Source organism: Antrostomus carolinensis, unplaced genomic scaffold (genome assembly GCF_000700745.2).
Source record: "Antrostomus carolinensis isolate BGI_N321 unplaced genomic scaffold, ASM70074v2 scaffold732, whole genome shotgun sequence".
In the NCBI taxonomy this organism is placed as follows: Eukaryota; Metazoa; Chordata; class Aves; order Caprimulgiformes; family Caprimulgidae; genus Antrostomus; species Antrostomus carolinensis.
The window spans coordinates 4,150-18,850 of NW_010298685.1; the positions used below are offsets into that span (position 1 = coordinate 4,150).

At 50.3% G+C, this 14,701-nt stretch overlaps 1 protein-coding gene across 1 annotated transcript in view; it reads right to left on the bottom strand.

Annotated features, from left to right (window-relative positions):
- SSBP3 (single stranded DNA binding protein 3) overlaps positions 1–14,464 on the bottom strand; it is an 18,528-nt gene extending 4,064 nt beyond the window's left edge. Inside the window, exons 1-7 of the mRNA XM_010162495.2 lie at positions 14,381–14,464; positions 6,250–6,330; positions 5,424–5,483; positions 3,282–3,348; positions 3,098–3,174; positions 150–214; positions 1–50 (exon numbers count right to left, since the gene is read on the bottom strand). The exon at positions 1–50 is cut by the window's left edge and continues 1 nt beyond it. Of these exons, the coding sequence (XP_010160797.2) occupies positions 1–50; positions 150–214; positions 3,098–3,174; positions 3,282–3,348; positions 5,424–5,483; positions 6,250–6,330; positions 14,381–14,416 (436 nt within the window). The 5' untranslated portion in view covers positions 14,417–14,464. The remainder of the gene's footprint in view (positions 51–149; positions 215–3,097; positions 3,175–3,281; positions 3,349–5,423; positions 5,484–6,249; positions 6,331–14,380) is intronic.
- Between the last annotated feature and the right edge of the window lie 237 nt (positions 14,465–14,701).

Below are 14,701 nucleotides of genomic sequence, written 5' to 3' on the forward strand. Positions count from 1 at the left end.
CTGAGTTAGCACTGCTGGGGTTCGGCCACGGTCTGCCAGCTCCCGGCCCCCTGGGGTCAGAATTAAAGAGGGAAAAAATAAAATGTTGTGTTTTTATCTGCAAAGCCCGAGTCAGTGGGCAAATATTCCTGGTGTGAGGTTTGCCTTACATGTTAATTCCAGGCATGCCGGGACCTAGGGAGTTGGGTGGAGGTCTCATGCCGCTGCCGTAGTTCTGCAATGATAACCAAGGGTCAGTCTACAGTAATGGGAAGGGAAATCGGAGATAAAAAAAAGGGGGGGAAACCCAACAAACACCAACAAATACGAAGGTTAGTTTGCAAAAATGAGCTTTTAAAAAAAATATTAGATGATGATGAACATAGAAGCAATTAGCTACTGTGTTTATAAAAAACCCAGGCAACTCAATATGGAAGGGAGCCAGGCTGAGCCCCAAAGTCCCCCTCTGGTCTTTGACACCACCACGCTGGTGGAGGGAAAACAGCCTCCTCCCAGCTCCAGGAGACAAATCCGCTCACAGTCCCTGGGTGTCAACAAGAGCCCTTTGGGTTTGTCTTTTTGTGCAGGAGAGAGCAGGGGCAGGAGGAGAAAAGCAGTCGCTGCATGGAAGGTTATTCCTGCAGCACAAGGATGGGAAAAGGCTGCACGAGCTTCCCCCGAGATGGAGCATCCCCTGCTCCCAGGATGACGGCTGGAGAAGCGAAAGCCAAGCCAGGCTTGTTTTCCCCTTGCCTCCCAGCTCTCTGCTACATCCCCCGCAGCAGGTCCGCAGCTGCGGGGAGCAGGGGAGAGCAGGCAGCCCCTCGGGGTTCCTCTCCTGGCTTATTCCACCCTGGCTTAGCCTCCAGCTGGGACCAGGAACCTCAGATCTGCCTCCCTCATCTCCTAAAACCAGCTCTAGTACAAAGCCAAGCCCAAGGCAGAGCAGGAAGAGGAATCCCCTGAATGCTGCGCTCCATTTGGTCTGCGCTTCGCTCCCTCTGCCCTCCGGGCGATGTGCAGCCGGATTTAGGTCGCGCTGCCACTCTTCCCCTCCCACCTTCCCCCTGTGACGCATCTTCTTGGGCTGTATTTCTGCCATTTAGAGAAAAAATTGCTAGGGCAGGAGGGGGGGTGGCTGGCTGCTTCCTATTTCACAGCCCGTCGGTGCACTCCAAGCTGGATTTTAAGTGCAGTACTTCAGTGCTGTTGATTTTCCCCTGGATTTATGGATGCACCAGAGCACGGTGCTCTACCCAGGGCATCCTCAAAGTTTGTTTTGAAGAGGCAGAAAAGGGTTTTCCCCAAACAAATTACCAGCAAGTCCTTAATTGATTGAAATTCCAGCCATCTACACTGAATAGCAGCATCAAACCCCTTGTTTTTTTAAAAAAATAAAAAAAGCTCCACGTTTTTAATTGGAGCTGAAAGGCTGGAAAACGAAGCCATCTGAAAATGCTCACGGAGGGTGGGGAGGGAACACAGCTGTGCTGAGCGACCTGGATGCTGGGCTCTGGCAAGACACCACCAAAACCCAGCGAGCTACAAACCCTCTTCATAGAGGCACCGGCAAATCTCATCCTGGCTTCTGCAGAGCTAAAACTGCAACTATCAAAGGGAAAAGGGCAGTGGTGATCGGCCCTAAGGGATGATTCATCACTGGTGTGCAGTAAGGAGCTGCTGTCAGGACGCTGGGATGTCCTGGCTGGATGCTCTGCAGCCCTTTGGAATAATTTAAGGAGTATTTGGGAAGGTCTTGATGTAAAACTTAAAAGAAAAAGAAAAAAAAGCCCTGGGCATGCAAGGTGTGAGGGGCTGCCAGGTTGGGTTTGGTATTTTTGGTGGCTGCCTGTGCAGACGCTGGTTCCTGGATGGTGCCAGATTGGGAAGCCCAGCACTTCCCCAGGAGATTGCTGCCTTTTAAAAAATCCCTCCCTAACGTATGTACACAGGGAATGGCGGAGTCAAAAATAAAGCTCTGAACATTTCACAACTCCTGCCGGCTCCCAGAGCCGCCGCCATCCCACGCGGAGCTCAACACGCGCTCACGGCTTCCAAGTTTCACAGTGAGCTTTGCAAGTGGGAAGGGAGCAGCCTCCCCCGGGCAAACCGCCGCCGCTCTCCTTGGCACAGGCCACGCTAACAAATGCCATTTTTTTTGGGTGCAATCCTCCAGGAAAGGAGGATTTTAAGCAAAGCAGCAGCACTCAAAGCATCCCTGGCTTAGCTATTGGAGGGCTTGTCTGTGAAACGATGCTCGTGTAGGACTTTAATCCCGTCCCAAGATGGATCCAGGTGCCTGCGGAGACAACCAGGCGTCCCCGAGCAGCATCCTCAGGCTGGTGTTAAAATGAGATGACACAACTCCCCCTTTACACAATATCACTTATCTCAACAGTCTCCGGGGGAAAAACAAAACAAAACTCCAGCACACTCGCTCGTCTCTTGACAGACTCTGATCCTCACGCTACAAACTCGACGTAGGCGACGATGCAGAGAGGATAAACCTCCAACCAAAACACTGTAATCTGGTTTTGAAGTCTCGTAGAAGGAACAAACAGGAGTGAGTCAACAACAAGCCACTCCGCAAAGTGAATCAACGGAAAGACAGCATATATTAACCCAGATCTGCTTAATTGCCAGAGTTTACTCCCCTTTCCTGAAATGGAGAGCTCAGGCAGGCAGCAGGAAGGGCAGGCGGAGGGGAACCTCACAGAGGAAAGCCTAATTCCCCTGCTAAAGGGATCTTTGCCATTTCTTTTTATTTATTTATTTATTTTTAATGCAAAGCCTCCTTTCCCTTTCCTGCTGTTAGGGTCGTAACTATTTCCCAAGCAGGCAGCGTAATGCACTCAAAGGCCGCTCCGGCGTGGCGCTAAGTGCCATCCCCTCTGACGGAAGGGCAGGAGGGAGGTTGCAATACCCTTAATGAGCTCTGAAGACTTCACTCATGTTAAAAGGAGGGATTTCCAGATGCAAGACTAATGTAAAACGCATTAACACTAATGGGGGGACAGGGTGTGGGAGGGAAACTCCCAGCCCGTGGAGCCCCAGGAGGTTGTTTCGATGGTGTGCGGCGTTTGCTCTTTGGTAAGATGCTCTTTGGTGCTGGGCTTACCTGCGGACCGGGACCCATGGGGCCCATCCCTCGCGGAGGATTCATCCTTTGCATGGGGCCGCCCATGTTAGGGTGCCCTGTTGGGAGGAAAGCCGGGGTGTTACATGACACAGCAGTCACTTTGGGTCCCAAATTAACAGTTAATGAGAACTGTTAATGTTCAACCCTCCTCCGCTGGGTTTACCTTGCTGTCGCGTGGGATCCATTGAATTGGGCAGCAATGGCTGTGTACCGGGAACGGCACCCGGGGGCTGTGAAAACAAGGGAAGGAAGATTTTTAAAAAATAGTAATTGCTAAAATGCAGCCTACAGAGACAGATTTGGGTTGAGGCTTTAGGCTTTTGGGGGGCTCCTTGGTGCGCTCCCCGAGATGCACCATCCAGCATGCTGCCTAAGCATCCCACTGCATCCCATGTCCTGGACATCTTCCTACGGCCTCCAGGCGTTTGCCTCCCCTTTTCTTTCGCCCTCTGAAAAACCAAACAAGGTGCCAGTATTTCCTCCTCTCCCCTTGGCTCGCACACCATCAGGCTGCTGTATTTTAGGGGAGCAGGGAAAAGCCTGGGCTGCACGGGGCAGAGGTGTCAAAGCCAGCAGCGAAGGGAGACGGGCAGCGCGGCTCCCCGGTATTTACACAGCACCAGGGCCAAACCGTACGGGTTGCGGCGATTCATCCGCTGCTGGTGGGGAGATGCTCCATTTGCAGCAGCCCAGTGTTCCCCATGCAGGCAGTGGGGGAAGCCAGATGCTCCCCCTCCTCAAACCCAGCTCTGCTCAAGCAACATGGCTATTTAAAGTTCAAAGGCTGCTCCGAACAGATAAAGGGGAAGAAAAACGCAGATATCATCTGCCTGGGGGAAGCAAAGTGTAAACAGTTTTGCTACAGCGCTGCCTTTTATTTGAGTAGCGACAGAGAGAGATCCCACCGCTGGAGCACAGCGCAGGCACGGGCTGTGCGTGGCCAAGCGGAGGCAGAATCTGCTCAATCCCTCTTTTTTATTTTTTTATTTTTTTTTTTTGCAGCTTGGAAGCTGGCAGCAGGAGGAAGATAAACCAGAGGGGTTGTAGGGATGGATATTTACACTTCTGCTGCCTGACCTTACTGTCTGCCTATTTATTTCTCTTGTCCCTCTGGATGTGACCGTAAGCTCGCTGAGCTTCGGGTAGGTACAAACCTGTGTTTTATCCGTGGTGTCTGAGGGAAAAAAATCAAATCATTCTAATTAACTTTACCCATGCCTGGATGCTAGACCCTGCTTCAAGAGCAGCTTCCCCAGACTGTTCCCCTGCCTGCCCCATCTTGCTGTGCTCACCTCCAGCCTGGGGCCACAACAGGACAGGGTCCTCTTAAAACTGCCCTGTGAGATGCTGCTGTTAATTAAAATCTCCCTAAAACAGCCGCCAGCACCCATTTGGGTGTTGTGGTGCCCTGGGTGGGAGGCTCTTCCAGCCCAGCCAGGCTTGGGGGTCCTACATCAGCCCCGCCTTGAGTTTTTCTCAGCTACATCTCAGCTGTCTCACCATCATTTTGCAAGTTCCAGCGATTCAAGCCTCCAACCCAGCCATCACAAACACAAACCAAGCTGCTACATCCGATTTCCTGACTATTCTGCTCTTTCTGCTAATAAGAGCCATATAAAAATGATGTTGTTAGCCAAAAACAAGCTCCCAAGACAATTTTTGCACAGCCACCTTTGCTTCTCAAAGGAATTACAGGTTTCCTTTCATTTCCTTTTAATGACAAGTGACCTCTGGTTCGGTCATTACCCCACAGATCTGCACGGCGTCGTTGGGAAGGAGACGAATTCCTTAACGAAAGGCCACGCGTTCAGGCAGCGCGTGGGGTGGAAGCCTGTGTCCGTAAGGCCAGAAACAAACTGCCCTTGTTTAAGCTGGGATAAGAGGATAAACCCAACCCAAAAAATTCAGCAGTGACCTGCCCCGCTTGACCCCGCTGCTGATCTAAGCGCTCGGCCAACCCAGCAGCGGGATTATCTCCATCACTTTAATTTTCTGCGATTGCAGGGAAAATCCAGCTGGGCAGCGAGCACGCGGCATGGCACGGCCCTGCTGAAAACACCATAGATAAAAAACCACGCAGGCCCCACCGCTGTTTACTCCCTGGATATGCCTGAACCTCAAAATAAAATTCAAATTAAATGGTTATGTGATACCTGATGCTCCAGCACCAAGAAAATGGAGGATGCCCAAGGGAGGCGATGCCTGCCATCCAAACCCAAGGCATGACACCTGGCTCTTGTTCCCCCTCCCCAAATAAAAGCCACCCCCGGGAAAACCACCGGCACAGAGCCCGGGAGCGCAGTACCTGGTTGCCCATCCTGATGGGGGGCCGGGGACCTCCGGCGTAGCGCGGCGACATGAACGGCTGTGGGGACACAAAAGGGAGGTCAGCATCGAGCTGCGGGGAGGCAGCACGCTCCCCACGCACGCCGGTTAGACTGTACATACGGGTTTTGTTTTGGTTTTGTTTTTTTCTGGAGACATCCTTTTTAAAAAAGTTAATTTTCAAAAGGAAAAAAAAAAAATAATAATAATTATTAAAAAAAAAAAAAGATGTCCGGAGTCCGTTTTTAACATTTTCTCTGTCGATTTATTGTTTGAGAGCGTTTGACATCGGCAATACTAGGTGAGGCTGTTAAAATTAGTGCATGGGAAACCCTGAGTGTTAGATACTGTTCAAGTTTAAATCTATAGAGATATATTTTAAAAAGTGGCAAATAAGCACATACAGACACGCACACACAAAAAAATCCCCAATACTAAGTACTGAAAAAAAAAAAAAAGAAGAAAGACTTAAAGTTACTTTTTTTTTTACAAGTGCTGCTACTAAAAGAAGCTTAAAAACCCACATCAAGTTAAATTTCTCAGGCTACCTTGGGAAGGTAAAACAGTCTGATACCCATGATTGACTTCTCAGTCCATTGACAACTGCACATCCAAAAAAGAAAAAAAAAAAAAAAAGGAAAAAAAATGGGAAAAAAACCAACATTTTGCTTTGGAGCTGGGATGCCCGGGGGGATGCTCCCCGGGAGAGCGGGTACCCGCTGCCCAGCATGCTTATAGAGGGGGGAAAAAAGGCAAATCGAGCGCACGTCCCGGTTCACAGCCCTACCCATCGCTAGTGTCTTTACCTGACTGTGGGGTCCCATCATGCTGTTAGGATTGTGGGGTGGAGGCTGTGCGTGTGGCGAGGGCTGTGACCCAGGCGGTCCCTGTGAGGTCAGACAGTAGAAGGAGGTTATAGATTAGCACATGAAAGCGCAGAAAGAGCTAAAAAAAGGATTGACGGGTGGACCTGTTTGGTCGGGAAGTCAGTTCTCCCCTTTTTTAAATTGGTTTTTTATTTTTGCTTTTTTTTCCTCTTTTTAATTGAGTTTCTATTCATTTGCAATTGAACATGAATAATGATATATGCAAAAAAAAAAAAAAAATTAAAAATCAGAACATCTGTCAAAATACAGCAGCCACATTGACGGTTAACGGTCCGGTAGTTCAACCAAGTTTGCAATCATAAACACACAGGGAAACACTTTGTAAGGGTGTGCAACGAGGAAGAAAAAATATCCAGGAGAGGACCAGAGAGGTTGGGGGAAATACAAAAAAATACCCCCAAACCAAAAATAACAAAATAGGATTTTTTTCCTCTCTCATCCCACAGGTTGGAAACACCTGTGGGATTCTGTTTTCTGGGTTTTTGGGGTTTTTTTTGACGGTGGTTCAGTGGAGGTGCTGGAGCGAGCGCAGAGGACGAGGAGCACGTCCCAGCTTGCGCCTGGGCAGCGTTTGGCCAACACAACCAGGGCTGCATCACCAGACTGTACGGATGCAACATCCTTCCTCGAGGTGGATTCCCTAAGGATGCGAGTAAAATGGCTTGCGAGCAAAGAAAGGATGTCTAGGGGAAAAAAGGAGAGATTAGTCGGTGCAGGTTTAAGGCTGCAATGCAGCAGCCGCTGACATTTTGGGTTTGAACACCCACTTTTTTTTTTTTTTTTTTCTTTTTTAAAAAAATTTTTCCTTAAAAGCAGAAAATGAAAATTTGCTTGGAAAAACCACGAGCTCAGTGCAAGAATATACCAGTGCGTGTGAACATAAGGAAAAGAAAAAACAAACAAACAAAAAAAAACCAACAAAAAAAGGCATATTTTGAGTCAAAGGAGGTGTAATTGGTAGAGAAAGCAAACGAGCTTTGTCAGGAGGTGATGGGAAGCGACGGCAGGCTCCAGGACCAGCGCCGGAGCAGATGTTCTCTACCTGCCTCGTTACTAATTTCAACAAGTGTTCGCCTTCTAGCTGCTGCCAGCAATGGCATGGTTTGTTACCATGAGCAATTTTCTTAATTAACAGACATTAATTAGCCATTTAGCAATTTTGCAAGCATTTGTTTAGCAGCTTTCCTAAACATGAATACCACTGTGATAATGGTACTGATTAGAGGGTCCCCTAATTAACAGTACAGGGAAGGAAAATTGAAATCACATAAATTAAAAAGGGAGGGGAAGTTAATGAAGGCAGGACATATTTGCACCTGCAAATCTTTTGTACAGCGGAAACTTGAGTGCAATGTAAATAAAGTAAGAGGGTGGGGGTTTTTTTCCTCTTTTTTTTTTTTTTTTTTTTTAAATTTTTTTTTTTATTTGAATGGTTCGGCGGCGAGATGGAGCCAAGCAGATTTAAACCAACAGCCCCCTGCCAGCCTCCTGCTCCAGGCACTGCTGTGGAAATGAAGTCCCACCATTTACACCATCATTTATTCTCCAAGAGCTGAAGGTAACCAGCTCCTGCCCCTACAGCCTGGTGAACCTCAGCTGGAAGAGGTCACAGCACCTCAGGACAACCCTCTTGGTGCCAACGCAATGGTCTTCTCCATCCACGTCCCGCCACCAGTGGAGAAGACAAACTTCTGTGGTCCAATGGTAGCATTAACCACCTGCAGCAGAAGTCATCTCCATGCATGAAACTTGACTTACTTTTGCTTCTGAGGTGGCTAATGCTGTCGGTGCAAATGCAAAGTGCCCCAGCAGGCAGCAGACAGGTCCCACTACCGCTTCATGGAGGACAGCACCCCTCAACAAGGTCTGGCCACCACCAAAGCCCTTCCTACGTGTTATGGCTGCAGGACTGGGGTAGGCAAGATGGGCAGAGGTGAACGAGCAATGAAACCAGGTGGAAGGGAAAAACGAAGACTCACAGAATCCAACCTTAAAGTCCCACCAATGCAAGACTCAACAGGTTGTCCACAATGCCTGCCTTGCCTTGTTGCAAGCAAGAGGTTGTTGTTACCCAGGTACTGACAGGACAGGCACACAGACCCCATCCTGAAGTTATTAAACATCTGATTAAAGCTCTGATGTCCTCCTTCTTGTAGCCCCCAGCGTGCAAGGCTGTGGGGTTAACAGGTACTGAATGCACAAGGGATATCGGCACCGACACGCACCCCGGCTGAGCCCGGGGGGGATGCTCTGGGGCTGCATTTGGTTATTGAAGAAACAAACATCTGTAAGCCACAGCAGCACTTCCACCAGAGAAAAATCCCCCACAGCAATCAGATCTGGAGAGCATCAGTTGTCTGTGCTGCTGACTGCACCCTCCGGAGCGTGGTCCTGCCCCACTGTGCCATGGCTGCTCCCCGGGACGCTCCGGCCTCGGCGCCGCTGCATCCTCACGATCGCGTTATCCCACATGGTCCCGCTCCCGCCAGAGACTTCTGGATAACGTGACTGCAGCTGCCTAGCTCATGCAAACGTCTTGGCAGGCGGGGAGGAGCTGAAAAGGGATTTTTTCTTTCTTTTTTTAAAAAAAACCTCTCTTTTCTTATTTTTTTCAGAACAGCAACAAGAAGCAGCATCCAAAATGCTGGCTCTGGGCTGCAACCACCACAGCCCCCTCCCTGCGGCTGCTCTGCTCCATCACAAAGGCAGACCCTCTGGATATTGTTATCTCCGTAAATATTTGCAGATGTTTGAGGGCCGGGACCTGCGTTTGGCCAGGGACGCCTGCCGCATCGGTTGCTTTTGCGCAGGGGCTTCCCTCGCTGCAGAGGAAGCGGCAGATGATCCTGATGGATCACGGCAGTTGAGACAAGTGTTTTACAGAGATGACATGTGGGTTCCAACCAACAGAACAAGCCTTTTTTTTTTTTCTTAAAAAACATGTATTTAGCAGTTATTAAGTGGTGCTGTTACACAAGGAGGCTGAACACGCTCGTGGTCCCACTTCCTCCACACCACCTCCCTCCAGATTCCCAACGCCCAAGCGCTGCGTTCCCTTAGCAGAGCTCCATCCAACATGATGTGGTGGGTGAGCAGCAGCTGCCCTGCACTTAATTCACTTTTATCCCAACCAGAAAAAAAAACCAAACCCATAATCTCTCAATTTTTCCTTTTAATTTTTTTTTTTCCCAAACTGGATGCCTTGCATGGGGGGTTATTCTTCATCTTCCTATAGCTGCCTCAAAAAAAACCCCATAAACAACCCCAAACAGCTAAAATGGCATATGAGAAAACTGTTTCAAACAGCTCTCAATGTCCCACCTTCTCTCTGCTTCATTTTTTCCCCCCTCTCTACACTACACGGCCTTTAAAAGCCCAACTTGGCCCATCTGATGACCCCAGTTTGCTGCTGCTGCTGCTTTCCAAGGGGAGTTTCCAGGCGCTCAGGTTATTTCCACTCCCCGTCTTTCACCAGCTCGACTCCTCAAACTTCTTGTAAAATATTAAAGATGGAAAATGGCACGAGCGATCATAGCTCTGCGTGTGTCAATTTATGTTGCCAGCGTAATTCACCACAAATGGATCACGTTTTATGGGCTACATACTTTCAGCTAATGGGGAAGTTTTTCTATTTAAAAACATTTTCGAGCCCTTCTCGAGGGGGGGGTTGGGGGGGCAGAACAATGCAGGATGGTAAGAGAAGGCAAAGCATTGCTGCCCCGAGACACCGACAATTTACAGTTAGCAACAGGAAGGCATCTTGTGTTTTAAAATACCTGGTTTTGACATGAGAAAATACTAAAATTAATTAGATGGAGACTAATTAAAGATGTGCCTGGGTTTACTGGATAGGAGCTTTGTTTCTATCAAAGGAGAGGGAAGTTTTGCAAGTTAGAATTGTAGAATCATTTTGGTTGGAAAAGACCTTTAAGATCACAGAGTCCAACCGTAAGTTGTCAACAAAAAAGTAAGAGATCCCTGAAGGAGCCCTGAGGAGAGATGCTCCAGGTGCTTTTGGAGAGGAGGACCATGGCCACCTTCCAGCACCTGGTGCTGGGTGAGGACCCAACTGCACCTTCCCAAGAGAGGGGAAGGGAAAGGAAGGGAAGGGAAGGCAAAGCAAAGCATGGCAAGACAAGGTAAGACAAGGCAATGTGGGCCAAGCTCCCCCGCAGATGGTGGAAGGCAGCCGTGGGCAGGAGCTCTGCCTCGCCTGCAGCTGGGGCTCCCAACTGCAGAAGCCTGGTTTTAAGGAATATGTTTAACACAAGCTCTTCAGGAAACAAACCCGTGTCAGCTGGAGCCAAGAACAGTCACCTCCATCTGGCTGGAGCACCCGAGAGAAAGTTGACTGCAAATCCCACCATATGCTCCAGACGCTCGGTACAAAAGCCTCGGGCATCCTACTAAAACTTCCAGAAAAAAAACTTTCTCTGATGCTTGCTTTTCCTTTCCTCCAGTTCATATGCCACCTTCTTTCAAACCCTGCCTGGAGCCAGGCTGACACCGAGCTCTGCCCTAGGATTTTGGGAAGGACAGCCTGGTTTTGAGGCTCTTGTGCCACCCTGCCAGAGCGGGCTGACTCACAGCGTGCTGGTGGCAGCTTCTGCTACAACCAGGTGCCCACGGAGCCAAGAAGGGGGAAAATGGTGGCATCTGAGGAGGCAGCAGGACAACATGGACCCCATCCTATCACCCTTGGCTTTACCATCCTCACCCACCATGGGCGACCTTACCCAAAGAGCCACACTCGGGGGTGCAGGGAGGAGAGGCGGGGAGAGCAGGGGATGTCGGGGGGAGCCCCCCAGGCTCGGGAGCCCCCCGTCCTCCCCAGCTCCCGAGGTCTCTCTGCATTAGGGGGCAGTGTGGGAACACCGAGCAGCCGGCGCTTTGTTTTGGTGCATCTGGGCGCCGAGCCGCTCGCTGATGCATAGCTAACGCCGCCGACATTGATTTATGGTCAACTTTCCATTTCATCAGCGCGGGATACGGGGCGGCGCGGGGAGTTCGCACTGGGCAGAGGAGGTACAGCCATGGTGGGGGGCTGCTGACTGGGTGCCCCCCTGTTTATTTAGTGTTAGGAAGGTGTGCTACTAATTGCTTTCAATTTTTGATTTTCCTACATTTCCCTGGCACCCGCCCTGTCCCTCCTTCGAGTGATCTGCACCCCGGCATCAATCCAGCTTCCAAAACAAAAGCAGGAACGCCTCCGATGACCTTTAGGAGGATGAGCAGAGGGTTTGTTTGCTCATCTCAACGGGACAAAGAGAGAGACTTAAATAAAAACATCTACCCACGCTGGCCATCAACCCAGCCACCTTTTGTCCAGAGAACAGCCCAACAGCGTGCTGCTGGCTGGCACCATGCAAAGCACCGGTGACCCAAGGGTGCCCAGGGCCTCTCCTCTCCCATCGTTTTGTGAAGGTTTTGGGACACTCTGCAGGCTGCACTTCCCTTGGCCCCCAGCCCGAAGGGCGCTGCTGAGCCCCAGCGTGGGGAGAAGGGACTCTCCCTGCAAGACGGTGGCTGTAGACAGGCGCTGCAGCCTGGTCTCCTCCTCTCTTCTCCCTTTCCTGGCATGTTACTTCTCCTCCAAGCTCACTCTGGGCGTTTTTGGGCCACTGTCTCCCAGGAATGGTCCATGTATTTTTTTTGCCTCTGCCAAACAGCGGTGCACATCTCAATGTGCGGGGCTGGGGGGGTTCATGCACCCCCAGGGCAGCAGCGTGGGGGTTTCTGTAACCTCAGCTTCACTGGTGACTCCCTCCTCAGCTCCTGGTGTGATGCCCCACCATGGCAGGACAGGATCAGTCCCTCTAAACCCTCTCAAAAACAGTCTGCCCGTGCCTGCTGCCCTCAGGGATACCCCTTGCAGGTCCCTGGTGCCTGCAGTATGGCACGGAAGGGTGAGATGCTGAACCCCCCAAGCCCTCTCCATCCTTCGTTCTCCTGGCATGAGGAGGGCACCAGCCGAGGTGGTACCACCAGGAACCTCACTCACTCGCAAAGCTGGCACACCAGAGAGAAGTCCTCTGCATCTCCTGTGACCTTTTTGGTTTTGTCCTCTTAAGTTTAGCACTTTAATTTCCTACAGAGATAGGAAATGACCCTTGAGCTGTGATCCGCTCACTGCCGAGCCTCCAGCCCAGCTCTACAAGAGCTGGTCTCCAGCATCTCCTGAAGCTGGAATGAGCTCCAGCACCCGCAATAAATCAGACAGGCTTTCACAGGGGGGATGTTCAGACTGTGTTAAAAGGTGGGATTTTTCTTCTCCCCTCCTCCCCTCTATCCCCAGGGCTGGGAGGAGAAACCAGATGTTGGATGGCTTTCAGGAAAGGCAGACTTTTCAGATGTCACATGCGAGCCATATGCATCGGCACCCGTCCTCTCTTCCCTCCGGCAGCTCTGGGAATGGGCAGCATCCCCGCACACGACACCTGCACTGGCGCCATTACTTCTGATGGGTTTTTCAGGACTACCCCACCAAAGGTCCTAAGAAAGCAGGGTGGCTTTTGAGCCTCCCTTCCCCAGTAGCTCCTGGTCCAGCTGCACGAGCAATAAGGAATTAGGATGGGTTGTTTGCTCCTGAATTGCACCCTCAGTGCAAAAATGCTCCAGGAGAGCAGAAAGGAAAGCAGGGGGACAGCTTGGAGGCTGTCAACAGGAAGAGTTGAGATGGGAGCATGTACAGCATGTCTGGGGAGATGTGACTCTTCTTCCTCACCTTCCCCTCTCAGGGAAAGCCAACCCATGCTTTTGAAGCCTTGCCGTGACTTTGTGCCAGTTTTGCAGCCCTCGCAGCTCTGTGTGAAGCAGGAGCCCCAAAGGACAGTCAGCTTTGCCACGGGGCGAGATCAGGACTTTTGGAAACACATTTGTTGGAAGCAGCAGCTTGGCACTCGAATTGCTGGCAGCAGCTATGACCTGTGAGATAGTATCTCTGCTCTTGGCTTCACCCCGTGCTGCCGAGCGCTGCTACAAGATTTGCCTGTTTTAGGGTTCCCGATCAATATCGGATATTTTCACTTTGTCAAAAGCATGTTCAGGAAATGGGATCTCTCTAAAAAAAAAAAAAAAAAAAGACAGGACCCTCCTTCCCCCTTCCCATACACACACAAAGGGCGGTATCAGGCACAGATATCGCCACAATAAATCACAAGCGCCTTATCGAGTCTGCCTGTCTGCTGCCCAAGAAGTTCTCCCATATACAAATCACAAGCCCAGATTAAAAAAAAAAGAAAAAAACAGCTTGCCAAAACAAATATTCCTTTCAACTCTTATCCCATTTGTTACATGAACAAGTGTTTCTTCCTCAAGAAGGAAGATTTCAGCATACTGAGAGCTTATGCTGCTGCAGACCGGTGTGGCTCATGCCATGCAAAGAGATTCCAAAGCCACCCAAAAAAACCCCACAGTTCAAGTTGTGAAAACTCCTTTTCTGTGTCCTTGTCGAGATCCTTTCCACCAGCATTGCTCCAAACATACATTACCCCCTCCTCGGTCAGAGCTCGGCGCGGGAGAAGGAAGGAATGAGGGGACTGTGGGGACTTTGCTGGGTATTTGCCTACAAGGTGCCTCCCCGGCATTTGGGGACTTGGCTGGAGCCGGCTGGTGCCTGCAGCCGCAGCCAGCGTTTGTTAATGCTTTCAGTGATTGCATTTGGAAAAAATCAAGCGGTTAACCAGAGCGGGGGGCGGGAAAGTTTCAGGAATCAAAATCCAGAGTGTTTTCAATTATGCACGTCTGTTAGAACCGGAGTACAAATACAATCTCAACCCAAACACAAACCAAGCAGCTTTGGAAAAAAACATCGGTTGTAAATACACAGTAACCTCTTCGAGGAAAAAAGAAATTCACTTTAAGGCCACAAAAAATAGAAAGCAAACGTGGAAGGACAGTAGAACAGGAGTTATTCCTACACAGGTCAGCTATGTGCTTCCCTAGCATCCCCTTGAGAAAAAAAACCACAGGCACGACAGCGCTGACACCCAGAGCGAAAGCGAACGCGTGCGCGGGGTGGAGGTGAGCACCGGGAGGAGCGGCAGCCTACCTGGAAGAAACCGGGCGGGATGGGGCCCCCGGGCATCCCGTCGTTCGGGGGAATGTTTCCAAGCACGGGACTTGGGGCGGCAGCTGCGCTCTGTGGGGAACAAAACCAGGACAAACATGGTGGGTTTGAGTCAAAGTTAAGAAAAAAAGACATTAAAAAAACCCCATCTCTCCAGCTACACCACACTGAGCCAATTAGCCTGTCACCTTCAGAGCCCTGACCATTGCTCCCGGTGCCCTGAGCATCTTTGGGCAGCCAAAGATGCTGCCCAAAGGGGCATCGGCCTCTGCAATTCACCCATGGAGAAGATGGCCATGCAAA